Source organism: Centropristis striata, chromosome 12 (genome assembly GCF_030273125.1).
Source record: "Centropristis striata isolate RG_2023a ecotype Rhode Island chromosome 12, C.striata_1.0, whole genome shotgun sequence".
Classification (NCBI taxonomy): Eukaryota; Metazoa; Chordata; class Actinopteri; order Perciformes; family Serranidae; genus Centropristis; species Centropristis striata.
In genome coordinates this window covers 19,950,379-19,977,049 of record NC_081528.1, presented here as the reverse complement: position 1 = coordinate 19,977,049, position 26,671 = coordinate 19,950,379, and the positions used below count along the sequence as shown (strand labels likewise).

Below are 26,671 nucleotides of genomic sequence, written 5' to 3'. Positions count from 1 at the left end.
AATGACACAATATATGACTGGACCAAAGGACTTTTATTTAACCGAGTTGCACATGCATTTTGAAATGTTTTATTATAACTCTTTACATGCATGATGTAAGCATGAGCTTTTAATAAACTTCTTCTTCCACTTCTTCTTAAACTAAAACTAAAACTTATAAAAGTTTAAATAAAATTAATTAAATTAAATATTTCTCTCTTTTTTTCAAGTGCAAACTAAATAAGCCGAGTTTCCTTTAGGGGGAAGACGCCACTGGGAAAGTCTCAGGCCACGCCCTCTCAAATGTCCCCTCACTCTGCATGTCTCCGATACAAAAAGCAATTTGCAGACTCCGGTTCTGCACCTGGGAGAGACTGCTGCAGGAGGACTGCGCTGCTTCAGTTCAGTTCGGTAATCCATCCATGCTACAATAAGATGGTGTTTGATGCAATGGAACCTGATCTGTGGGGGGAAATAGCAGTTTGATAATAAAAACAGGATCATCTCAATACATTAGAATATGATGTAAAAGTCTATTTCCAGTAGTTCAAGTCAAACAGCCCCAGCCAAGTATTGAGTCAGATGACATACTTTTCAGAGGCCAACATCGTCTTTTGTAATTTTTTTTGGAGACACTGAATTTTAGGTCTTCATTAAATGTAAGCCATAATCAATATACTTAGAAGAATTAAATAAATTAAGAAATGAAATGTTTAATTCTGTGTGTAATGGATCTATATAAGGTGGTATTTCCACTTTTTGAATTAAATTCCTAACATAAATAAACTTTTTTATGATATTCTAATTTATTGAGATGCACCTGTATATGGATTTCTTATATATCATTCTGTCTCCAGAATGTAAATCTGATTAGATCATCATCAAAGTAGAAGTCAAATACTTCGTTTAATTTTACGCAATAAAGCTTGAAACTATCACAAGACTTGAACTCATCTGTACATAAATAACTAACTCTTAAGTGCTCTGATTGGACAAATTGTAAATGATTCAATTATGAAGATTCCCAGACATGTATGTAAGCAGCCCGGCTTCACATCCATCACTATTGATTGCTGTCAGACTGCAGCCTCTGAGCGGGGGAACAGGCTCGGCTGGATCGAGGCGATGGAGACCTCACACTGGGGTCTGTGCAGCGCAGCAGTGCTCGAGTGGTGGAAAGATCAGGCCGGAAAATGAAACTTGAGCGAGCTTTGCATTACAGCTCAGTGCCACAGGGCTTTCTGTGGGTTTTATATACACTCTGGTAATGATAGTAGCTTGCTTGACAGCATCCTCTCCTGCTGAAGAGGAGCTGAGCTGCCTCTCTCACGCTCCCATGAGCTCACTGGGCTGCTGCCAGTTTATTCTCTTATTTATATGTAAGGAGAGAAGCTCACATTATTGAGTGGTTCTAAAATCAACAAATCAAGCCTTTTTACTTGCTTTGTGTAATTTATTTAACATATTTTATGTCAAATTTTGAGGGCCGCCACTTTGAGCAACTATGGATTAAATAATGTATGTTTAACCCTCTGAACCCCGAGCCGTTCCAGGGCGTTTTTGGTCTTTATTTTATTTTTTTTAATTTTCTCACTGTGGCCTTGTATTTAATGTATTTCAGCTCTATGGAATCAGCACAATTATGGCTAGAAGTAGGAACAACTCTCTTTTGTGCAGAAATCATAAGAAATTATAAATCATAAAAAACGGCAGTTAAATTTCTCTGGAAATATATATATTTTGAATTGGAATAAAATGTAATTTATATAAACAGTGTCATGAATAGTGGAAAAAATGTGGGGCTCCACATATTGAACATATTTAACTATTTGCATATTTACAACCTCTCTCTCCAACTTCTTCTCTCCTGTCCTCTCCTCTCAGCTCTGTGCAAACAGCCTGCAGTTCTGTCTGACATTCAGTGAATATTTGTCACATGACCGTTCGTCTCAGCGGAGTCACTCATGGCTTCACAGTGTGAAGACAGCAGAATTGAATTTTTTTAACAGGATCTACTTATAGATGGCAACTTTTTAAATAAGACAGAAACTTCCGTAGCCTGGGATCAAGTTTTGACATAATGCCTGTTTTTGCTGAGGATTAAATATAAGTGGCATGGCCTAGAGCAGGGGTAGGCAACCTGGAGCCACATGTGGTTGTTTATGCCATCTTCAGTGGCTCCCTGTGGCCCTGTGTGGTTCATGACGACATGAACAGTTACTTCTGTTTGCCCATAAACTGTATTAAACATCTACAGCCCGGCACCTTAACATCTACATTTTGACAACTTGGTTAATGGTAAATGGACTTATCACTTTGCGGCCACTCAAAGCCACTACAGACTGCGGTCATTCACCCATTCACACACACATTCATACTGGTGGCAGAGGCTACCCTAAACGGTGCCACCTGCCACCATTGGCAATTCATTCACACACCGATGAAAGCAGCATCGGGAGCAATTTGGGGTTCAGTATCTTGCTCAAGGATACTTCGACATGTAGGCTGCCATGGTCAGGGATCGAACCACCAACCCTCCGATCGGGGGGCAACCTGTTCTACCAACTGAGCCACAGTCTAGTTTTGAGTTTCTCTGGCCAGAAGAGCTTTCAATTCCAAATCTCCTGAGATATTTCTCTGGTGTCCAGCCTCTCATTTACACTTTGCTCCTCGCTGCATTCTGACGAAATCATATGAATAAATGCTCATTATTAGTTATTAGTAATGTTGGTAGGCTAATTTAGCATCAGTAGGCTGTTACATCTTCATTGTTATTTCTCTCTGGTCCAACAATAGCTCTTTTGTTAGTAAAAGTTGCCGACCCCTGGCCTAGAGGTAAGAAATCAGTCTTGTAACTGGAGGGTTTTAATCCCAGGAGTGAAAGACCAAAGTACCATTGAGCAAGGCACCAAACCCCCCACACAGCTCCACAGGCAGACAGAAATGTGCTGCCCACTGCTCCTCAGCATGATGGGTAAAAAAGGATGGCTGAGTTTGAATTTCCCCTTGGTGGAATTAATAAGGGAATCTTTATAAATATATATATATATATATATATATATATATATATATATATATATATATATATATATATATATATATATATATGTCAGCCGATATATCATTATCATATATCATTACTATGCTAGAAAGTTCTTGGTTAGGTCAGCTGTTATTGAAAAACATGGCACAAACTAGATATAAGAATTGAAATGATATGTGTTTTATTAGAAACTGTGCACTGAATCAAGCATCCACCTGGTGAACAATCATTTTATCTGGAATGTTTAAGATTCTATCAGGACGTTGGAGAAAATCTGAATGAAAAAATAACTTATATATCCGACCAACAACAGAATTTGTGAAAAGCAAACAAAAATGCTAGATTTTATCGTCATGCAAAGTTTGATTCAACAGTCAAATGAAATTAAAGATTGTTGAAAATATTGATGTGAAGCTAAATCCCATCACTTTTTATGAAGAAAAAAGAACACAGAGTACCATATATGGCTACTGATATGGGGCTGGACGTGATCTCTTGACATAAAGCATCTAGACTGTGATAGAGCATATTCAAAATAGGTTTATACATATATATTTTTTCAACACAGTGCCATATGTTCATAAAGTACAATCATTAGTTGTCCCTGTTGTTTTGTTACTGATGGATGACATGATGACTGTATATGGCTTCTGAGTTAAGTGTAAACAACAAATATGAGATGAAATCTATGACAATATCATGTTACAAAAATAAATGAATATGAATTTAGTCCCGAATCCTCCGCTCATTTCAGGCTTATTGTACAAAAGAATAGCTGGCAGAAGGATATGACTATCATCCACACATGATTCACTGGAGTTCATGTTGGCACAGAACGGTCCTGTGTTTGCAGTCCTATCCTTGTCATATCTGTAATTAGTTCAAAATAGCTTGTGGGATCATGAAATGTGTTGTGAATAGCCAGACATTGGATATGAATAATCAGTGAAAATTGTAATGGCAAACATGCTGATTAGTGCTGCCATGGTGCTCGAGACGACACCAACAAATCCACACTGTCCTCCAGAGTTACTCCCACCACACGAAAGCCAAAAAAGCTTAGAAAGAAGCTGTAATGTACACATGTTAAACAGTTTTCACATTATTTTTATCTCAGTTTGTATTAGGGAATTAGGGGCATTTGTATTTGGGAATTAGGGGCATTTGGAAGAAACCATCAATTAATTGATTAATTGCTGCATGCATACATGGGCAAAATAAAAGATACACTGTAAAAAAAAATCTGTTTAATTTACGGTAAAATACTGGCAGCTTTGGTTGCCATAACTTCATACTTTCTACCATAAATTTAAATGTAATATCAGCAAAAACTGTAATTTAGACTGAATATTCACGTTATTTTAAGGGTAATTGTGTCATTGTGACATCATGGTATTGACTTTCCATTGACTTTACATGAACATTTTTATATTTTTACAGCACACTGTGTGTTTCCTACAGTTTATGACAGTAAAAGTTAAATTGTTGTGCTATTCTTTGATTTACGGTAATAAAAAGTGTCTATTATGGTGATATACAGTTTCTAATTTTACGCCCCATTTCTGATGTAATTTGACAGTGTTTTACTGTAATTTCTACAAACATTTTTTACAGTGTATACATACAGTACTATGCAAAAGCCTGTTTTGATAACAGACACTTTTATTGTGAAAAGATGAAAAGAGACTTCCTGTCGATCGTAAAACTAAATCAAGTGAAATTAAATATTAAAAATAATGTCAAGGAGGCATGAGGTTAGTAATCTTCATATTTAAATGTGTTTGGTGTTTAAATAAGTTTTGGATCAAATTAAACTCAGTAATTCATTCTAGCAAGGTTTGATAAAGTAAGCTAGTTTTGCTCAAATTAATACTCTTGTATTTCTGTGTCTTTTGTAATTGTTATTGCAACTTTCAGTTTGCAAACTGTAGCTTTATCCAACTTAATTCTCAGCTCATTGGCTGATTGATGTACGGCTGCAGAACGCGTTTCAGTTCAGTGATACTGATTCGCAGTCAGAGATAATATTTAAAAAAATATGCAGATTGATTAAAAATTCCACGTGATCGACCAAATTCTTAACGATTAATCAATCATCGATTATATTATTCCCATCCCTAGTTTGTATGCATGTAAAACATAATTAGCATAATGATTTATTTAAAATTTAACCTTGCTTAAATACATAAATATAACCTAGAGTATAAAATAAAAATATATAAAACAATTAGAAAAATTGTTAATAGTGTACTTGTACTTGTTGTGTAAATGTTGTTCAGGCTCATAAATCCCTTGTATTTTTAGCAGTAGATTCAATTTACTTGTATTATTAATACGACTTATCACTAAACAATATGTGTATGGCAAGGTGAAATGGGTCCTCCATAATGAGGCACCTGCAGAAAATTACCACCTATCTGTGAAACTCGGCCTTCATGCCATTACATACAAAGTCAATGCAAAAACAGGAATAGATGTGGATTTGTGTGAGGCGATGGAAATGATGCAAAATATATGGTGCTGATTCTCCTGACGTCACTGAATGTTGCTGAAAATGTTGTGTAACAGATGTAACCATCTGTAGGCAACCAGAGCTCTATGATTGTAGTACCTCATAGTGTATAGAGAGACTGAATGGAGATAAGGCGCGCAGTCAGTCACTTCTTTAAAATCACTTCTTAAAACCCACTTTTATAGACTTGCTTTTATGTAATGCTTTCTATTTTACTACTCCTTTTTACTTACTTACTTTTTTTACTCCTGTTATTTTCTGTGGATCTGATAATGTCTTGTCATTGTTCCTGCTCTGTCTCTTATTGTTTTTCTTTTAATGCAAGAATTGTTTTTAGCCTTATGGCATCATTCTCGTTGTGATTAACTGCTCTCTATGGAAGCACTTTGTAAACTGATGTTTTTAGCCCTCTGAAATCTTCGGCTATTATGTCCTTTAAAAAATCTGGTAAAAAATCTTTACCATGCCGTGTTGGTATCAGTTTTTTCAGCGTTACCTCACTTATATGTCCTGATAATTAATTTTTGACTTACTTGATAAAAATGCTGAACCCAAAAGAAACAAAGGAAAACATAAAATCTGATCTGGAAAATTATATTTCAATACACAGAATTTTAAATGTTGCAAATATGAATACAGGTTGCAAATATTTCATATAACAGGTAAAATGAGGATAATCTCTTGTTCTATATTTGTATACTAAATATATTTGACATTATCTCCGGTTTTACTTTTACTATTACTAAAAAAATCTGGCATGGAGTTTCAAGCCAGAACTTCAGAGGGAAGCTGATGGCAAGACTCGACGTTGCTTCATTTTTATGTCTTCGCATCATTAAGAAGTAATGTGCCGGTGCTTTCATGGACTCTAGAAGGTCAAAAGGTGCTATATAAATAAAGTTATTATTATTATTATTATTATTATTATTATTATTATTATTATGACTATTATTTATTGGAGAAAAGTAAGTGCAGAAGTTCGACAACCTGGTCAGTTCGTAAAATATGCGTGTTGGACTTGATTCCAGCTATCGGTTGTAATTTACTATGAACCAAGTTAGCACTAGCAATAGCCAGTGGGGACAAACAGACACAGTTGGCAACTGAAGAACATCTGAAGTCCCAGATGTTTCCCTCAGCAGTTGGTGGAGACCAAAACAGAGCTAAAACAACAGTCGAGTGTGATGATAACGTTGCTCTGTGTGTTGGATGTTTAAATAGGCATTTTTCTTTGCTTAGACTGTAAAACCTGAGCAGACAATCCCTGGTCAGGGCTGTCAGCTTTATATGGTGTTCTTATAAAGCTCACAAATGTATTTAATGCATTTTCGAACATTTTAAATTGCAAGTACTTCAGTTAATAATGTTTCAGTTGACGATCTATTATAGTTTATTTTTTATTTTTATAGTTTATTTTTATAGTTACAGTATTATAGTTTATAGATACTTCAGAGAAGAATTCCTGGTAAAAAAAAAAAAAGGAATACTAGTGGTATTTTTTTTCTTAAACTCTGCCTACACTAACAAACTTTACAGCAGCGGTGTAACTACTGTAGCCTGAGGGTCCCATCTCATTGGCTGCAAGTAAACAATTGTTAAATATTCATGAATAGGTTTACTGCTCTTATGAGCCTTTATGAGTTAGGACCATTAGTGTCATACTTCCGGTGTGTTTGGAAATTATGAACAATTTATTAGTAATAATTCAAATGTTGCTAAACTTCCGATTTTTAATAGAAAAATAAAGATATTTTTTCCCTGATTTCATTCAATATTCTTGTTTGTTCTTGAAAAATTGAAATGATGAGGTGAAATGATGAGGTGAAATGATTGCGTGATAATTATGCTAATTTTGCTAATCACAGTTTAGCCAGTGTAATGCTAGGCCCCGGTTCGAGTCCCGCATCGGACGGCCGTTTACTGCATGTCATTCCCCTCTCTCTGCCCCCTGCTTCCTGTCTCTCTTCAGCTATCCTGTCCATTAAAGGCATGAAAAAGCCCCAAAAAATACATTTAAAAAAAAAAAAAATAGTTAGCTATCTAAGTTAGAAGCATGTTCAGTGAGCTGAAACACAAAGCGGGACACACCAAAGTAAGGAGAAAGGTGAGCAGGAGGAAAGCTCTGCAAAACAGTTGGATTGTCACTTAACATGCAGTGGGAGGCTAACGCCAGCTGGTCGCTAGTTCATTTAGCAACATCATCATGTGAGCACTTCTCTTAATTATGTTAAGTTCATGCAAAATATAATTGTTATTTGTTTGCCAATGCACAGTGATGGTGAATGATGATGATATTAGTGCAAGTGACTAGTATTGTACCAATGAAGCCTCATGAACCATTTTCTTTATTTTCTGAGTCCAATAGAAGGAGCTCTCTGTTCAGCAAAGAGCTAAAAGCAGACTCAATTACCATTGCTTGAGCCTTTTTCTATTAACCAAGAGCCCCATCTAGTGGGCTCAGAAAATAAAGAAAATGGTCCATGAGGCTTCATTAGCACATCACTACAAGTGACTGGGTGAGCGGTTTATCTTTACTGCTGCTGTAGTAGGATCCTTGACTAGGCTGTTAAGTCTTATATCTTTATTGACTCAAATTATTGATGAGCATTCCTTAAGTTTGTCTTCGTTTAGCTTCTCCATATTGACAATAATAATGAAAGTTTTAGTAAAGTGAAAGTGTGCCTGTGTGTGTGCATGCCTGTGCTTTTAGGCCAGAGGGGAGGGCCAAAGAAAATGTTTTGCACCAGGGCGTTTCACAGTCATGCTGCTGCTTTACAGCATACACATATAAACCTACAATTCATTCCAGGACCGTCAGCAGCCATGGAGCAGACCAGCGCTGTTTTAGTGTAAAGTGTAGAGTGTTTTTGGAGTTGTTTGAAGTTAGACTCTAGTTTTACACCGACTTAGTTAATTAGAAACATATCATAGCATGACACAGCGGGTCGATGTGGGATTCAGTGACACTAGCTATTAGCATTAGCTGTATAATGTTAAGCTCCTAGCAACATTTCTAGCTATCTTAGCATGCTAAATTTACACACGGTGTTTGTTGGTCTAGTTCTGCATTCGTAGTGGTAAGAATACTAGTTGATAGGTTTGGGTTATCTAACAGCTAAAAAAATGTTAAACTTGGAGCAAAGATATGTGTGTCTGTTGATATCGGAGATATTAAGTTGGGAGTGGGCTCTCCCACACTGGTTAATCCATAGTTAGGAGTGCTCCTCTTGCTTTTTGAGTTTTGGAAAAGGGCAAAAAACGACTCCTCCCTCTAAACTCTGGGGGTACCTGGTGTCAGACCGTTTCACCTTGTTGCTCAGAGCTCAGAGCTTGATGGACCTTCTTCTCTTAGTAACGGTTGCTAAGGTATGATTGGACGAGGATCGTTCAGGGTAAGAGTTTTGCGCACGGTCAATTTATTAATGGCACCTTTTTGACTGAATATCACCTTTTTTCATAAATAAAAACAACTGTGATTCCATGTAAATATGTGTATTTTATGACTTATCCCTTAACACCTCAACACACACTGTGTGCATCTTTTGTAATTCTGTTGCTTGTTTGTTTGTTTGTTTCCTTCTCAATGTAATACATTCACATACACACAGGTATTTTCCAAATGATGCTGCTGCAAACTTGAAGTTAACAGCACTGAACAGTTTTAAATGCACAAGCACACTAATGTTGCAGCTTCCTCTGTAATTCCTACAACCTTTCTGGCTTTCAGTGGTCCAACAATTCTGGAGGTCAGCATTTGATTGCAGCCCCATACCTGCAGTCACAGATAATAAAACAACTTTTACACTGTAACAATATTATACAAGTGTGTTTTTGCATTGGCTTGGACAGAAAAAAAAGAGTCAGGCCACTCTGAGATGGCAAATAAATATGATAAAATCAGTTCCTTTCACTCAAAAGAAAAATATATACTGTAATATCAAGAGTGGGCATTACCAGCAAAATTCAACACATTTAGAAGTAAATAAAATGTTTGTGTTCATGTTCATGTGTTTGCTCTTAGTCTGTATGTACAGTGGACACATACTGTAACTGGAAACATACTTTGAAGGAAATATGCACTCTAATCGAAGTAATCACACAATATGTCACCATGAAAACATGAATATAAATATACATACACATTTACAAAAGCCGGGCTTTTCAAAAGTGCTGCAGACGGTGTAGAAAACAGGCGGAGATAGAGGATCACACTGCAATCCAGGACTTCAATCTGCAAAGGTATGTGTACACAGTTGCTGGAGGTATTTGGTTCGTCTCTTAATCCCCAGACCAGAACCCATGAAAACTGGCCTCTAAGTAGAGGGGACCATGTCCTTTATAACGGGTTCTCTGTTTAAGTAGGTGGCCCAGTAGACGAGATTGAAGCTGCCAAAGAGAACGGGAAACAAAATCCTTGACATCCTGTCAATTTTGCTAACGCTGTTGAATGTCTTCTTGCTGTCAGGGACTTTGCCGTCTGCTTTGGGCTTGTTAGGATCTGAAGCGCCCCCTTTGGCAATAGTTGGAAGTGTGCTGGAGTCCTTGGTGATGTTGGGCGCGTAGTTGGCCACTGCTACAGCGTAGGCGTTATTCTTCTTCATGACAGATGCCCTCTCCTTTTTCTGTTGAAAGACCACAGAGATTTAATGTGAAATCTGTAAAAAGAGACAGAAGCAACCCTGAGACCTGTCAGCATCTACTCATGAATTTAAAATACATGTTAATGAAGGAGTGAGGTGAAAATGGATCAACAAAAAGTTGAGGATGCACTGTAACTTTTAAGGTTTTGTGCGTTTTTTTCAGCCTTCTTTTACTTCCAAGGATGTTTGAAACTTAAAGCAGAGGTGGACTGATACACCTACAGTTAGCAGGAGGAGGTCACACAGGATGTAATATTTATAAGACATTTCACATAAGACACCATACTGGTTGGTTTATGTTAAATATAGCAATTCTCTTTGAGTGGAGAAACCAGCTTTGCTCTTTAAGTGTGGCCACGGATCACACAGGCCATTATAGATTTAAAGGGGACAAATTATCTTCATTTTCAGGTTCATACTTATATTCTTGGATTTCTACCAGGACATGTTGACATGCTTTTAAGGGGTAGTTAAATGATGGTCTGCTCGTTCCCAGTTTGGAGATCTTGATGTGTGCTCCTGGCAGTAAACAAATGTATTGCTGCAGACAGGGACTGTCACAAAACATATTCTAACCATCTAAACTTTAACCCATTCTAAAAATGTCCATCCATCCATCCATCCATCCATTTTCTTCCGCTTATCCGGGGCCGGGTCGCGGGGGCAGCAGGCTAAGCAGGTTATTCCAGACGTCCCTCTCCCCAGCCACAACGTCCAGCTCCTCCTGGGGGACCCCGAGGCGTTCCCAGGCCAGGAGAGAGATATAATCCCTCCACTGTGTTCTGGGTCTTCCCCGGGGCCTCCTACCAGTTGGACTTGCCCGGAACACCTCTAACGGGAGGCGCCCAGGAGGCATCCTTACCAGTTGTGAGTATCCCCACACCAGCCCGGCGCCTCTCACCCTGGGCAACTCCGGAAAAGGAGAGAGTCCAGCCTCTCTCCAGGAGTTTGGTTCCAGAGCCCACACTATGTGTGGAGGTGAGCCCAACTATTTCTAATTGGTAACGATCCACCTCCCGCACAAGCTCGGGCTCCTTCCCCGCCAGCGAGGTGACGTTCCACGTCCCCAGAGCTAGCCGCTGGAGCCGGGGGTCAGCACGCCCAGGTGCCCGCCTTCGCCTGCCGCCCGACTCACACTGCACCCGACCCCTATGCCCTACTCTGCGGGGGGTGGGCCCACAGGTCGGCGGATCCATGTAGCTTCTTCGGGCTGAGCCCGGCCGGGCCCCATGGACAAAAGCCCGGCCACCAGACGCTCGCCTGCGTGCTCCCCTCCCGGGTCTGGCTCCAGGAGGGGGCCCCGGTTTACCCGTGCTGGGCGAGGTGCGCTGATTGTTATGGCTCCGCTTCATAGAGGTCTTTTGAATCGCTCTTAGTCTGGCCCCTCCCCTGGGACCACTTTGCCATGGGAAACCCTACCAGGAGCTATTGCTCCCGACAATACAGCTCCCAGGATCACTGGAGCACACAAACCCCTCCACCACGATAAGGTGGCGATTCTAAAATCTAAAATTCTAAAAATGTGTGTAGACTATATTAACAATATTTCCACCGATGTCCATGTCCCTACATTTTTGTTAGAGACAACACATACAAGAAAATAAAAATGAGACAATGACAATGACAATGAAATGATGTTCGAAAGGATATCTTCATTATCTGAAACCACATTTAATATGAACATCTGACACCTGTAACACGATGTCAGAACGTAAGAAAAGTACAATATTTCCCCTTGAAGTGATACAGACAATTAGATAATAGTAGAATTTAATCAACTAGAGTACACTGTGTTTCCATCCTTATGGTGAACATTTCAAACTTCTCTGAAGAGTTGAAGAAAAATGTAATTATTGGCAACACCACTAATTTCTATTTCAAATTTCAAATGTCTTTTTCTTTGATCCAGGCCCTTGTTTGGCTCAATACTAAAGCTGAAGTAGGCAAAAAAATAGAAAAACACCTAGCTAGGGTGACATTTTTTCAGCACAATCAGCACAGTCATGGTTCTAATATCAACAAACCAAGTCCCTTTTCACTTTGTGTAATTAACTATATGTCAAATTTAGGGGCACACAACATATATTGTGTTTTTGGTCTTTTTACATTTGTCTCACTTTGGCCTTGTATTTAATGTATTTCAGCTCAATGGAATCAGCACAATCATTGCTAGAAGTAGGAACAACTCAAAATGTATTTTTTGCAGAATAACAATGTTATAATGTTATAAATCATACAAAAGGCAGTTGAATTTATCTGGAAATATATATATTTTTAAATTGGAAAAAAATGGAATTTATATATACAACACTATTCCAAGTGTCATTAATACTGGAACAAAAAAAATGGGGCTTCAGATATTGAATATATTTAACTATTTGCATTTTTACAGCCTCTCCTTACAACCTCTCCTGTCCTCTCCTCTCAGCTCTGTGCAAGCAGACTGTAGTTCTGTCTGACTTTCAGTGAATATTTGTACTACTTTTTCAGTCCTGAAATAGGTTTCTGGAAACATTTTAAGCAAAAAAACCCAACAATCTTGATTCATATTTAGCAGGTGCTGTTTACGTTCATAATCTGAAAGCTCATTGGCTTCTTCAACATACAGTTACGCTTGTGAATTCTCTTGAAATCAGTAATTCAAATGGACCCTGTCAAAAAGACTGTTTTTCTCGCTGTACCTTGTCAGTCACGACGCTCTTTCCGTCCCAGGCCCAGCCACGCTTTGTGAAGTAATTGACGGTGGCAAACTCGATCAAAGCGGAGAAGACGAAGGCGTAGCAGACGGCGATGAACCAGTCCATGGCGGTGGCGTAGGCAACCTTGGGAAGGGAGTTCCTCGCACTTATACTCAGTGTTGTCATGGTGAGAACGGTGGTTACACCTGGGAACACACACAACGAAGATGAGGAAAGTAGTTTTATATCACACACTGTTTTACCTCTTCTCAGAATAAGTGTTAGTCGTTATTGTCCCTTGTCTGTTTACAGTAGAAGGTCACTGTTAGCCTCCTCCGCCCTGGAAACCACTGACCTTCACTAATGCTTTAACTGCTCAGCAGGTTCTCTTTGTTTAGCCAAAGGACACAGTTTATTCTTGACTTTTAAAGCCTGTTTTTCTGTATTTCTTTCAGCTAAAAAGTGCGCTCAGTTTTCCACTCAGCTTACAAACAAGTCCAACATAGACAGTGGTAGAAAGTAACTAAGTACACTTACTCAAGTACTGTACTTCAGTACAGTTTTGAGGTACTTGTACTTTACTTGGGTATTTCCATTTTGTGTAACTTTATACTTCTACTTCACTACATTTTGAGGCAATTATTGTACTTTTTACTCCACTACATTTAGCTGACAGCTTTAGTTACTTTTCAGGTTCAGATTTGACATGGACAACATGAATGTGAAGTGATTAAAGTGACATTTGTTAAACCTCATAACTAGCCTGGCTAACACCAGGACCCTTTCATTTCTCCGTAGAGGAGGTGTGGTTTACGATCCTCCAGAGCCGTTTATTGGGCGCTTAGAATGTCTATCAAAAGCGTCTGTAGGTAGCTCTTAGCCAATCAGATCAGTTATACCAGATGACGTAGTAGAGCAACAGAAATGGATGTTTGTTGTGTGTGTGTCTGTGAGAGAGTGTTGTTTGCTGCTTTGCTTCTCCAGTTCTCGCTTTCTGCAAGATTATTTATTTTCACGCTTTATTCCCCCTCATGTCATTCAGCCACACACATCCACTGATTTTATGGGCAATAAACAAGCTGCTGCGGTGCTCTCGGCGGCTCCGCTGTCCCCCGGCTCGTAGCGAGATCACCAGCGGTGACCGGCGGTCTCGGCGGTGACCGGCGGTCTCGCCGGTGCGGCGATACAAGCCGGCGCTACCGGTGATCTCGCTACGAGCCGGGAGACAGCGGAGCCGCCGAGAGACCTTTCGTCTTTCAACTTTCGCTCTAAACTATTTAAAACACCATCTACAGCTAAAGAGAGTTTCGCGTCTGCAGCAGCCATGTTGGATCCGGAAAACTACAAGCTTCCAAGTGTCGAGCAGTACGCGTCATCGTCTTGCCGTCCCTCCCCGCTCTGTGATTGGATCCCTAAAACAGGGCTAAGAAACTGCTGTGGTTTCCAGACTGGATGGAGGTTCGAAATTAAATTCGAGCGCGCAAGGCAGTCTGGGTATACCCAGGCTACCTCATAACAGTATGTTAAGATTATAATGATTTTATGCTTACATAATAGATCAGTAATAATTATCCAATATGGGATATATAAAACAATCTGAGTTGATCCATTCTGCATAACGAGTACTTTTACTTTGATACTTTCAGTACATTTTGATCCTGATACTTTTGTACTTTTACTTCAGTAAGTTTTGAATGCAGGACTTTTACTTGTACTGGAGTCATTTCACAGTGGTGTATTAGTACTTTCACTGAAGTAAAGCATCTGAATACTTCTTCCACCACTGTAACCGAGCCCTGCTCTGCTCTACACAGGGCTTCAGCACATTTTCAGCGACCAAATTTCAGAAATATTTGACCCACTAGAAAGTTTCCATTACCAAGTGGATGCAAGTCCGGAAAGTAATGCAGCAAAATAAATGTGTGTGGGCTTCAGCTCATCAGCTCATTTTAAAGACTGTAAAAACAAAAAAAATAACTTTTTTTTAAAAAAAAGAGACCGAACACATGAAAAAAAAATAAGAAACATACAGTACATGATAGTGGTGGAAGAAGTATTCAGATCTCTTACTTCAGTAAATATACTAATACCACACTGCTAAATTCCTCCACTACAAGTAAAAGTCCTGCATTCAAAACTTACTGAAGTAAAAGTACAAAAGCATCAGCAAAAGCATCAGCCGCAAAATGTACTCAAAAGTATCAAAAGTAAAAGTACTTGTGATGCAGAATGGACCCACTCAGATTGTTTTATATATTCTAAATATATTATTTGATTATTTGTATTGATGCATTTATGTGAGCGCTTTAATTTTGTAAAGACAGGGCTCATTTTAACTACTTAATATACTGTTATGAGGTTAAATTAAAAAAAAAAAAAGTCTAATCATGTTTAATTTAACATGTTTTTTTATGTTAAATCTTCACCTGAAAAGTAACTAAAGCTGTCAGATAAATGTAGTGAACTAGAAGTGTAAAGTTACATAGAATAGAAATACTCAAGTAAAGTACAAGTATCTCAAAATTGTACTTGAGTACAGTACTTAGTTACATTCCACCAGTGTGCGTAAGACAGCAGATTATCCAAATATATAATTGTAGTATTATTTTTGATGCATTTATGTAAGCTTTAATTTACTGTTGTCAAGGTAGGGATAATTTGTTTTGAATGCAGGACTTTTACTTGCAGTGGAGTAATTTCACAGTGTGGTATTAGTACTTTAACCCTTTATCATGCGAAGAACTATATTTGGTAACTTCAGTGGATATCAAAATGGGGTCAAGAAAAAAGTTGCAAATTTACTAGATTAAAGTGGCAGATCTACAAGTAAAAAAGAGATTTAAAGTGGTGAATCTGCGAGAAAAGTTGCTTTTTTCCCACTTCTTTCTCATATATCTGTGACTTTTTCCACACAGATTTGCTACTTTAAATCTCTTAAAGCTGCAACTTTTTTTCTTGTAGATCTGCCACTTTAATCTACTAAATTTGCAATTTCTTTCTCAAAATATTTTTATTTTTTATTTTGGATATCAGCTGAAGTTACCAAATACTGTTTTTCGCCTGATTAAGAGTTAACTGAAGTAAAGGATCTGAATACTTCTTCCAACACTGAATATATCTGAAGACTGAAGCCCTTAAGGAATGTCTCCTTTTTCCTCTCTGCCCTGTTTTCCCACCATTTTCTGCAACTTCCAGTCGAAAAAAAAAGAAAAAGAGAGAGAATCCATATGCTGTGATATGTGTGAGATCCCACTTTAACAAACCATCATTACATTAATGCCAGGTTAACATGCAGCATTACTGCCTTTTAAAATATATCTTGTATATGTATGTATGTGTACATATATGTATGAATGTATAAAAAAAGATAATAGGACACTTACCGAACACAGTCCTAGCCGGCACTGATTCTCTATTCAACCAGAAAGACACTTGGGAAAGAATGACTGTCATGATGCACGGGAGGTATGTCTGGATGACAAAGTAGCCAATCTTCCTCTTCAGATGGAAATGAGCCGTCATCACAGTGTATTCACCTATGGAGACAAGATCAGGTCACTTTAAAGCACCGCCAACACCGCCGCAGCTCACATGTATCATTTGATATCTGAGTACTTATAAAGGAGCAGTGTGTAGGATTCTGTCTGCAGAAAAGGAATATATTATTCATAAATCAATGTATAAACAACTGAATCTAAGAACTGCTGTGTTTTGTTAGCTTGCACTCTGCTTATACTGCTGAATTATGAAAAATGCACAAATACTTTTGCTTGGACAAGAAATAAAGCCACAAACACAAATGTACTGCTGCACACCTGAATGTGATGAATGAGCATAAAAAATGGTTAGATATATAATAAATTATAACATTATATTTTTGAACTACCTTGAACAGTATTGGGCCAGAGAAGCCACAGAGCATTCTGGCTTATTTTTTTCTCCAGACTTTTTAATGCAACAACGGATTCATACTGAATAGTTTCATACACGGTTTCCCATAAAGTTGGAATAATTTTGTCGTCAGATACAATCCTCTGTTAACTGTGGTTTCATTTTTATTGTGTTGTGTTTGGAAGAGATTGATTAATAAAGTTTTGAGAGATAAACACTTTATCTGTCAAGAATAAATCACATTGTTACAATCATTTTATTGAAAGAGGTCAAAAATATTGTATTCAAACTTAATAGGCGACTGTGTGTTAAGGCCAGTGGTTGAAAGTAACTAAGTACATTTACATAAGTACTGTACTTAAGTACAATTTTAAGGTACTTATACTTTACTTTAGTATTTGATGTAAATATTGTACTTTTAACTCCACTACATTTAGCTGACAGCTTTAGTTACTTTACAGGTCGAGATTTAACATAAAAAAACATGAAAATTGAAATTTTTATCAGTATAAATCATCTAATAATATATTTGTAATATATAAAAACAATCTTAGTAGTTCCATTCTGCATTACGAGTACTTTTACTTTTGATACTTTCAGTACATTTTGATGCTGATACTTTTGTACTTTTACTTCAGTAAGTTTTGAATGCAGGACTTTTACTTGTAGTGGAGTACATTCACAGTGTGGTATGAGTACTTTTACTGAAGTAAAGGATCTGAATACTTCTTCCACCCCTGGTTAAGGCCCTGGGGCTATGGACGTTTTGGTGGTTGATCCCTCTCTTCACAATCTGCCACATTAATTCAGAACCATCTTCAATGGACAACGGCGAATAGGAAACAATGATGCCCTTCTCATCAGTTACACAATATAAAACTAATCAGTATAAGATAACAATCAATGTAATGATGTTATTTTCAAAAAATATTGGTTGGTTTTCAGTTCAGGTTTTCTGTTTTTGCAAACAGTGTGTAATAGATATGTGAGAGTAGAATAAGATGTCCCCTGAGCTGCATGCTGTCATCTTCCTGCTGCTCTGATGTGTGGAGCTGTCCATGGTGCTGATGCTGCAGCTGTCACACTGTCAGTCTCAGTGCTGTAATGTTTAGCAGTGTGGTGGAACTACTTTAGAATACTTAAAAAAAAAATACATACATATATATATATATATATATATATATATATATATATATATATGTATATATATATATATATATTTACAAATAAAAGGCTGCATTGTCTGTTACATTGATGTGTCATTATTAATTATGACATTAATATGTCATGGTCTTTTAACTTAACCCTCTGGGGTCTATGATCGTCCCGTCCTGATCAGATCATGAGACAATTAACAAAAAAACTAGGTCACATGGAGCGCTGCTATCAACTTCACTCCAGAGTACAGACTTGAAACTTTCTCCCAATTTTTGTTTGACATTCCTAGGCCATGTAAAACTGAAGATATGATAGTTTTAATTTGACAGTACAGAAATATTTGAGCGTTAGTGTAGGTCTCTGTGTAATTTTCCACATAGTTTGTTTTGAAGAGTTGCAGCTAACAAGGAAGAAAAAAAAGCCTAAAAATACATGTTTTATTGGGACTTTTTTGTATATAGTGTTATTATATTTAAATTTTACCTTTTTATATGTTCATATTTGTATCCTATGTTTACATTTTCAAGTTCCAAAACAGTTCATTTAGCATATTTGTGCATTTTGTTTTAGTAAATAGTATAATTTTTCAACTCGGATTTCATGATTTTTGTATATTTTTGGGCTCAATTTGTTGATAAAGTAGGTTAAAGTGAAAAAATAATTGTCAGATCATATAGGTGAAGAAAAAATGGATACCAAATATGGGTAAAGTAAACATTTTTTATGTGGTGTATGAAGGGCAAAATCAAAAGTATTCAAAAACGGCCAAAATAGGCTCAGACTCCAGAGGGTTAACCCTCCTTATGTTGCTGGTCAAATTGATCCATTTCAAACTTTTAAAATCTAAAAAAAATATTGGGGATGAAACTTCTTCTTCTTGGCTTAATAAGTGTAATCAACATATAAAATGAAAATGGTTCATTTCACATATCAATGTCATGTAAAACCATTATATTTTACATGTAGGTCTTTCCAATGTATATTAAAAAAGTTTTAATGAAAAACGAGTGAATCATCCTAATTGAACCATGATCTGTGAGAGGTAAAGAACACCATTGCATTAAATATTTATTGAGATGGTTAGTAATGGAGTTAATAATAAAATATATATTGCAATATAATATGGATTTTTTTGGTTTCTGACACTTTTGGATAATTTAACATGCCTTTGGTTTTGTCTGGACGCGTGTCACAGCACGATTCAGGATTCAAATCACTTAAAAACAATCAATCATAATAAAATAAGAAAGACAATAAATAAATTAAGACATGAAATAATTTAATTTAATTTTCTGTGTAATGGATCTATACAATGTGTTATTTCCTCTTTCTGAATTGAATTACTGACATAAATAAACTTTCTGTGATAATCCGTCTAATTTATTGGGATGCACCTGTAAATAAGAAAGCAAAGGCTAGTCTAGGAGAACGAAGCTGCCTGTCAGTTAACTCCATCAGTACAGTGCAGGGAACTCCAACTGCACATCAAAACTCTAGGAAATGATTTCTCTCCTCCAGTCGAATAACCTCCCTTTGTGCTTCCGCCCTAAGTAATTTATATGAGCAGAACATTATATTTTTATGTGCCGCTTGTAGAGAATGCAGCTTGAAGATGCCAAAGCACTCTGAGTCGTAGATTAGACAGCCTACTGCGGCTGTTAACAGTACATATTTGATCAAATAATCCATCCGCACATAGAAAAGTAGGCAGTGTGATTTCTTAGCCACCGAGCAAAGCCTTAATAGCTGACAAGGCCGTGAAACAGTGCCAATGCTGCAGCAGCAGGCAGGCAGGCAGGCCTTCCAAATGGAGGATATCTCAAAGAGAAGCCAAGATTAGACATGAGAAGAAAAAGATGTGTTACCCATGGCAACAGAACAGAGAAACATAGCTCATTTGCTGCGATGCTGGAATGAAGGCCTTGATACACGCTGCCACTTGGCAAGAGGAAAGTCCTTTTCAGCAGTGGGAAGGGGGGAGGGGGTGTCAATTCCAAGGACTAATCCCAAAAGATTTTTTATTCCCTGCTTTTTTTTTTTTTTTTAGAGGTCTGTAGTTGTATTGCCTGCGTTTCTCGCAGTTACGTGAGGACTAATTCTCTCTTTCACCATCCACACAAACACTCGCCACACAGCCACTGGAATTTAGTGGAATGGAGTGCACTCTCAGTACCCTATGGAGCTCTATATCTCCTGTAATTTAATTTGCATGCCCGCCCCGATGCCTGTGTTGTGGATGGGGGAGGAGGAGGATGTGCGAGGAAAGGAATGTGGCTGAATTTTCTCTCTAGAGGAGCCTGTGATCGCTTCACTGAGAGAGGAACACAGTAATTATAGCATGAAGATGATAATCGCGTCATGTTTCCCACAGATGGAGGAAACATGGCTCCTGCTGACGCCACGGGAACCAGATCTCGCTGGATGCACGCACTGCACAGTGTTCACCGTCCAACAGAGGACGCTGACTCTCACACCAGAGACAGAGGGACACTTCATGGGGATTTATTACTACCAGATACTGTTCATGTCTTTAGAGACCTTTATAAAAGTACCTGCTGCCCAGAGGTGTGAATCATCAGGGGCCCCACCCTACGATTTTATCCCGATACTTTGAGTCACGATACAATATTATTACAATTTTAAGCATTTTGCGATATGGTGAGTATTGCGATACAATATATTGCAATTTAACTGTTTAACTGCATTTTATGTCCACAAAATTAAATTAAATCAAGAATTGTTTTGTCAAATAAGAGAAAATTCTCAGTCTGTTCATCTCACTTCAGTCTTTTTATTTCTCCACAATGAGAGTCAAACCCACAGACTGACCAACAAAGTATTCAGTAAAACTGAATTGAACTGATATCAAACATGTGTGGACGACAACAACTGCAGCATTTTATCAAACTTTCAAAAACTTTAAGCTTCACCACTCTGAATTTTATTAGAATGAAACATAAAAAAGCAGAACTTTGCAGCGTTATTTTGACAACTTCCCGACACAATATCCAGACACACATACATGGTGCCTGTAGGTTCCTCAGAGCTTCTCGTTTCATATGATACCAGTATCTCCAGTATATTCCTAAAAGTGAGCCCGCTACGAAAAGGCAATCGGAACTCTACATAGCAACAAAATTGGCGCTGGACTCCAGTCAGAATGAACCCCGATTTCTGTAATAAATCGCTTTTCATCTTCTACAGAAGTTGGACTTACACGCAACCGAATTCTATTGGCCAGTTACCAATGACCTGGACAGACCAACAGCTGTCCAAGTCTTGTTTTAAAGATTGGCGATACCCAATGTGTGTGTGTGTGTGTGTGTGTGTGTGTGTGTGTTGTTCTTACAGAACTACAAAGCCTAAACATGATAACTTCTGTGGGAAACACAAACCAAACTGCGTGTCTCAGGTCAGTCTGTGAGAAAGATGAAAGCTACAGTGGAGAAAAACACATTGGCTATCTGCTTATAATTATCAAAATATAACAGTACTGTCCAACAGTTTTTAAACTCTACATCCCAAGTTTTAAGTTTCTCTTAAAATGTGTAGTCTCCAAAGCCATGCCAAAATGACATGAATGTTTTTTTCAGAATTTATCTAAAAAATCAGCAATAGTTCAGGCTGCGTTGAGGACTTTTTGGCCACTAGAGGGCAAACTCATTAAAACAAGCTGAGAGCCAAAGCAACATTATCATCCTAAGTAGAGCTGCTAAGTGAGGTTTATTTCTGTGTTATTCAGCGATATTAGTGATCCTAATTACGTTACACAGGCATTTGATTCCATGTTGATATCAGGCCATTGGTTAATTCATGCTGGTTATTTGGTAAAAGGGCTCTTAACAATGGATCACATTAGCCATGTTTCCGTCCAAAAGTGTAACAAAGGTAAAAACTTGTTTGGAAGAGGAGGCTCATACTGTGGTGACAAACTATGGTGTTACTGTCTTGGTCCACTCCTTCTTGTTTTTCATTTTCAGCATGAAAGCGATAAAAATCCACTGAATGCTACCTGCCCAGCACCAAATTACAAAACAGATCAACTTAATGTATACTCAGTATATATTTACTAGTAGTGGAAGAAGTATTCAGATCTCTTATTAAAGTAAAAGTACTAATAGTCCTGCATTCAAAACTTACTGAAGTAAAAGGAAAAAAGTATCAGCATCAAAATGTACTTAAAGTATCAAAAGTAAAAGTAATCATTATGTAGAATGGACCCACTCAAGTTGTTTTATATATCTTCTAAATATATTATTGGATTATTTGTATTGATGCATTTATGTAAGCACTGTTTTAATTTCCTCAAGATAGGACTCATTTTAACTACTTAATTTACTGTTATGAGGTTTAAGTTTAAAAACAGCAAACATTTTTCACTTTAAATCATGATTTTCATGTCAAAAGTAACTAAAGCTGTCAGCTAAATGTAGTGGAGTAAAAAGAACAATATTTACCTTAAAATGAAGTGAAGTAGAAGTATAAAGTTACATAAAATGGAAATACTCCAGTAAAGTACAAGTACCTAAAAATTATACTTAAGTAAATGTACTTAGTTACATTCCACCACTGATAATCACTCCATCAATGTTAAAGCTACAATGACAAATAGAACAGCATGTATTTCACACTGCGTTTGCAGTAAAACATCACAGTTCTGTTCAGTCATGGAGTATTCATATGACATGCAGCTAAAACAAAACCTGTTTCTAACAGCAAACAAAACAAGCGGGATTCATGCAAACTGGAGCCGTAAAAGCTTTAAAGTGAGTGGAACATGACTGTGTGACACATATATGTACGGCTGAATAGTGGGACAGTGTTTTTAACAGTGTGTTGATGTGTTCACAGGCTTATGCAAGATGTCCGTCCCTGCAAAGCCTGAGAGCACATTCGTTCGTGCCAAATGACCTAGTTTGCAAGTACGCTACACCAAACACTGACACACTTGTGATGAATGATTAATTTAAAGTCAGCCAATCAGATAATGTGGAGTGACTAGTTAAACAGAAGAAACAGTCACTGGCAGGCATTCTGCTTTCTACCGAGGCATCATACACCACTTAACCTAGATAGGAGCATTTAGTGCATGAAAGGATATTCTTACTCAATGAAACTGAAGCAGGGATTCCCTTGATAGTGGAATGCAGCCACTGGGGAAATACTCAATACTGGTAATTAATACCTTTAGGGAGTAGTGGTGGAGCACTGGGCACAGTCATCAAATCTGTTTTTCTGTCCTCAAAGCAAGTTGCACGCAAAGGTAAAATTCTGTAATTAGTCTGTTATCAGGATGGAGATCCTGTTAGTGCTACAGGCAGTAGAGGTGGGGGAAAATACAGCGATATTTTGAGTGGCAATATTATATCGATTCATGGCCGCCAAGTATCGTTATTTATTTTAGCTGGCTCACTTTTAGGAATGTACTGGAGACACTGGAAGTAGTAATTCTGCAATGTAGTTCTTTATCACTGAGGGCAAAGCAAGAGAACTGTTATGTCATTATAATAGATACCCTGTAAAAAAAAAAAAAAAAAAAAAAACTTTTGTTTTTACGGTAAAAAAACAGCAGCTGTGGTTGCCAGAACTTTACCGTAATAAATATGGTGCAATATTATGGTAAAAAGATATTAACACTGTTGATTTCCCACTTAAGATTGCTGCATAAACTAAATATTTTACAATTAAATATTACAGTATATTTCTGTTAGAGATATGGTGTCAAGTACATTTAAAAGTGGGAAAAAGTATTTTTACAAAAAATAAATGCAAAAGTGATTGCTTGTATATATATTACAGTATATTTTTGCTACAAACACGGTGCCAGTGTATTTTACAGTGGAGTGATGTATTTAAAAAATAAATAAAAATGTAAAAAATATTGTTTTGGCTGATTTATACATTTACGGTGTTTCATTGTTACTGAAACTGAATGAACTCATTTTACGGTATTTTACTGTCATGGTTTAGCAGTTTTTCACCGTAAAATCTACAGACATTTTTTACAGTGTAGATCATAATAATAATGTGAGTGTTAGGAGGAAGAATAATGGATACAGCATAGTATCGCAATAATTTGCGTGGCAATATTACATCGATTCATGTCCGCCAAGTATCGATATTTAGCGTTCTGCCGTTTTTGTAGCAGGCTCACTTTTAGGAATATACTAGAGATACTGGTACATGAAACAAGAAGATCTAAAGAATCTATAGGTAACGTGTCAGGTTATCATGTCAGGAAGTTGTCGAAATAACTAAAGACACTGGAATGGGACTCTGTCGCCACGTTATCTCATTTAAAGTTTTAGAAAGTTTGATAAAATGCTGCAGTTGTTGTCATCCATACATGTTTGATATCAGTTCAGTTCGACTGAATACTTTGTTGGTCAGTCTGTGGGTTTGTGTAATCCTCTCTACCACCTCAGCAATCAGCTGAAGTGCTCCACACTATTTGAATATATATCGATCAAAACATATATATCAGGCTGCAACACCTGCAATAAATCATATATGTTGTGTTCCTTCTTGAAATATGATAGTATAGATTTTTCATCCTTTTTCAAAACTGATTATACAGTAAGATAAATTCACCCCATGTTTATTTTTTTATTCTGATATATAAGTGACTTACTTGTAAGGTTATAAGTTCTAATAGCTGTAGAATTTTGTCTTATTGGACAAAAAAAAATCTTGATTGAATTTAACTTTGTGGACACAAGATGCAGTTTAACAGCCAAAATCGCAATATATTGTATCTCAATACTCACCATATTGAAAAATGCTTAAAATAGCAGCAATATAAAAAACACTATAAACTAAAGTATCGGGATAAAATAATATCATGGTGCCTCTGCTGATTCACACCTCTAACAGATAGCAGATACAGATTTGACTCTTTCTCAGTGGCCTCGACCACACCACTCTGAAACACAGACTGTAGAAACTTCAGCATGAAGAATGAAAATCAGACTCACTGTGCACACTCGCATAATAAGAAGTAGCAAGGTTATTATAGTTAACAAAAAAGTTAAGAAATAACAAAAACTAGAATTGGAAAAAACATTTTCCTCTACTGAAATAAAAATGATGACTAACTGAAACGGTATTGTGTGGTTACAAAGCTAATTAAAACAAACTAAAATTAAAGTCAAAATGTCCTTCGTTTTTGTCGAAGCATTGGTGAATCTGTTTAGTGAGACTGGGATGTTAAACGACTATGTTAGTCGATTGCTTTAAAAAAAAAGTTCAGCACTTCACTCGAAACCAAAATTCAAAACACCCAGAGCTCCAAGAGTTAAAAACCTTATTGGGGCTGAGATGGATAGTAAAAGGAAACTAGAAAATTTCCTCTGGGGAAATTCTGAAAGGGCCACGGGGGCTACTGCCGGTGTGTGTACACTATGATGAGATTCTTCAGAGATTTCAAACTATGCCCTTTAACCTCAAAACATGTGTGTGTGTGTGTGTGTGTGTGTGTGTGTGTAGCGAAAATCGCATAAAGTTACCTGTGTGTGTGTGATTAAAATCACATAAAGTTACCTGTGTGTGTAATTAAATTCACATTAAGTTACCTCTGTGTGTGTGTGTGTGTGTGTGTGTGTGTGTGTGTGTGTGTGTGTGTGTGTGTAGCGAAAATCGCATAAAGTTACCTGTGTGTGTGTTTGAAGCATATGTATGCATGTGTGAGGAGTGTGGGTGCTTACGCGCATGTGTGTAATCACATCAAAGATCAAAGGCAATCAGATCAAAGCAATCAAAAGAATTAACTGGCACCTGTTCCGGCATAGTAACAGCAGAGGTGGACAGACTAAAATTTCTGGCCTCGAACAGAAAGCATTTTCGGCAAAACCATAATACATATCATTGATCCGACTTCACTTTGAGCGTCCTGAGTTCTTCCTGAACGTCTACATATGTTTTTTTTTTCAGAAAAATTAAAAAATAGCTTTGTTAGAGCGATCTAAAAAAACGTTTAGGTCTCACTTTTTCCGAAATCTTCCTGCGTTTTTAATATGGGAGCCAATGAGGCTGTTGGTGGTGTTGGTGGCGCATCTCTCTGTCCTACGCCCAAACTATAACTCTGACAGCTTTACCAGAGGATTGTGAATGAGAAGACAAATTTTCCTACGTTTCTATGTATAAATTATTTTTGTAGAGTGGAATTTGCGGCCTGGAGCGCAGTTTTCAAATTTATTTTTGACAATTTTTTCTCTCCCTCTACACTCTGGCAATGATGTCACACACTGTGACACGAACATTCCGTGCAATACACACCCATTATAATCTCAGAATTTCTACAAAAATGATCATGGTCATTGAACAGGGATTGATAAAAAACTATATGACCTATCAAAACGTGGATTAATACACCGATACACAAGACTTGTGTCTACTGTTTAAAGTTTAAATGGAGTCTCTAGGTGAAATTATGCCGGAGAAGTATACATTTAAAAATCTCCAATTATTGTTCTTTGTCGCTCATTTTTTTCTGGCTGTCCCATTCATTTCAATGCAAAATTTTGGGCAGTTTTTCGTGACTTACGTCGCGAAAAATTCATATTCTGTAGAGAAAAGTAATAGCACACCGATCCCGATCAAACCGCACGTTTTGATATATAATTTAAAACTATTGAAACTAAACATTAAAAAAAAACCTGATAAAAAACTACCAAACTCATTATTAAATGTGTATTAAAACTAGCAAATTTAAAACTAAAACTAATGAAAAATCCAAAACTAATATAGCCTTGCTCCACAGCGATGCTTGACA

The 26,671-nt window shown here is 37.3% G+C and overlaps 1 protein-coding gene across 4 annotated transcripts in view; it reads right to left on the bottom strand.

The window, feature by feature from the left end:
* Window positions 1-8,009: 8,009 nt before the first annotated feature.
* LOC131981543 (gamma-aminobutyric acid receptor subunit alpha-2) overlaps window positions 8,010-26,671 on the bottom strand; it is a 63,327-nt gene continuing 44,665 nt past the window's right edge. For all 4 annotated transcript variants that reach the window (XM_059345872.1, XM_059345874.1, XM_059345873.1 and 1 more), the window contains 3 exons: window positions 16,236-16,388; window positions 12,856-13,058; window positions 8,010-10,156 (listed from right to left, as the gene is read on the bottom strand). In XM_059345872.1, the coding sequence (XP_059201855.1) occupies window positions 9,848-10,156; window positions 12,856-13,058; window positions 16,236-16,388 (665 nt within the window). In that variant the 3' untranslated portion in view covers window positions 8,010-9,847. The remainder of the gene's footprint in view (window positions 10,157-12,855; window positions 13,059-16,235; window positions 16,389-26,671) is intronic.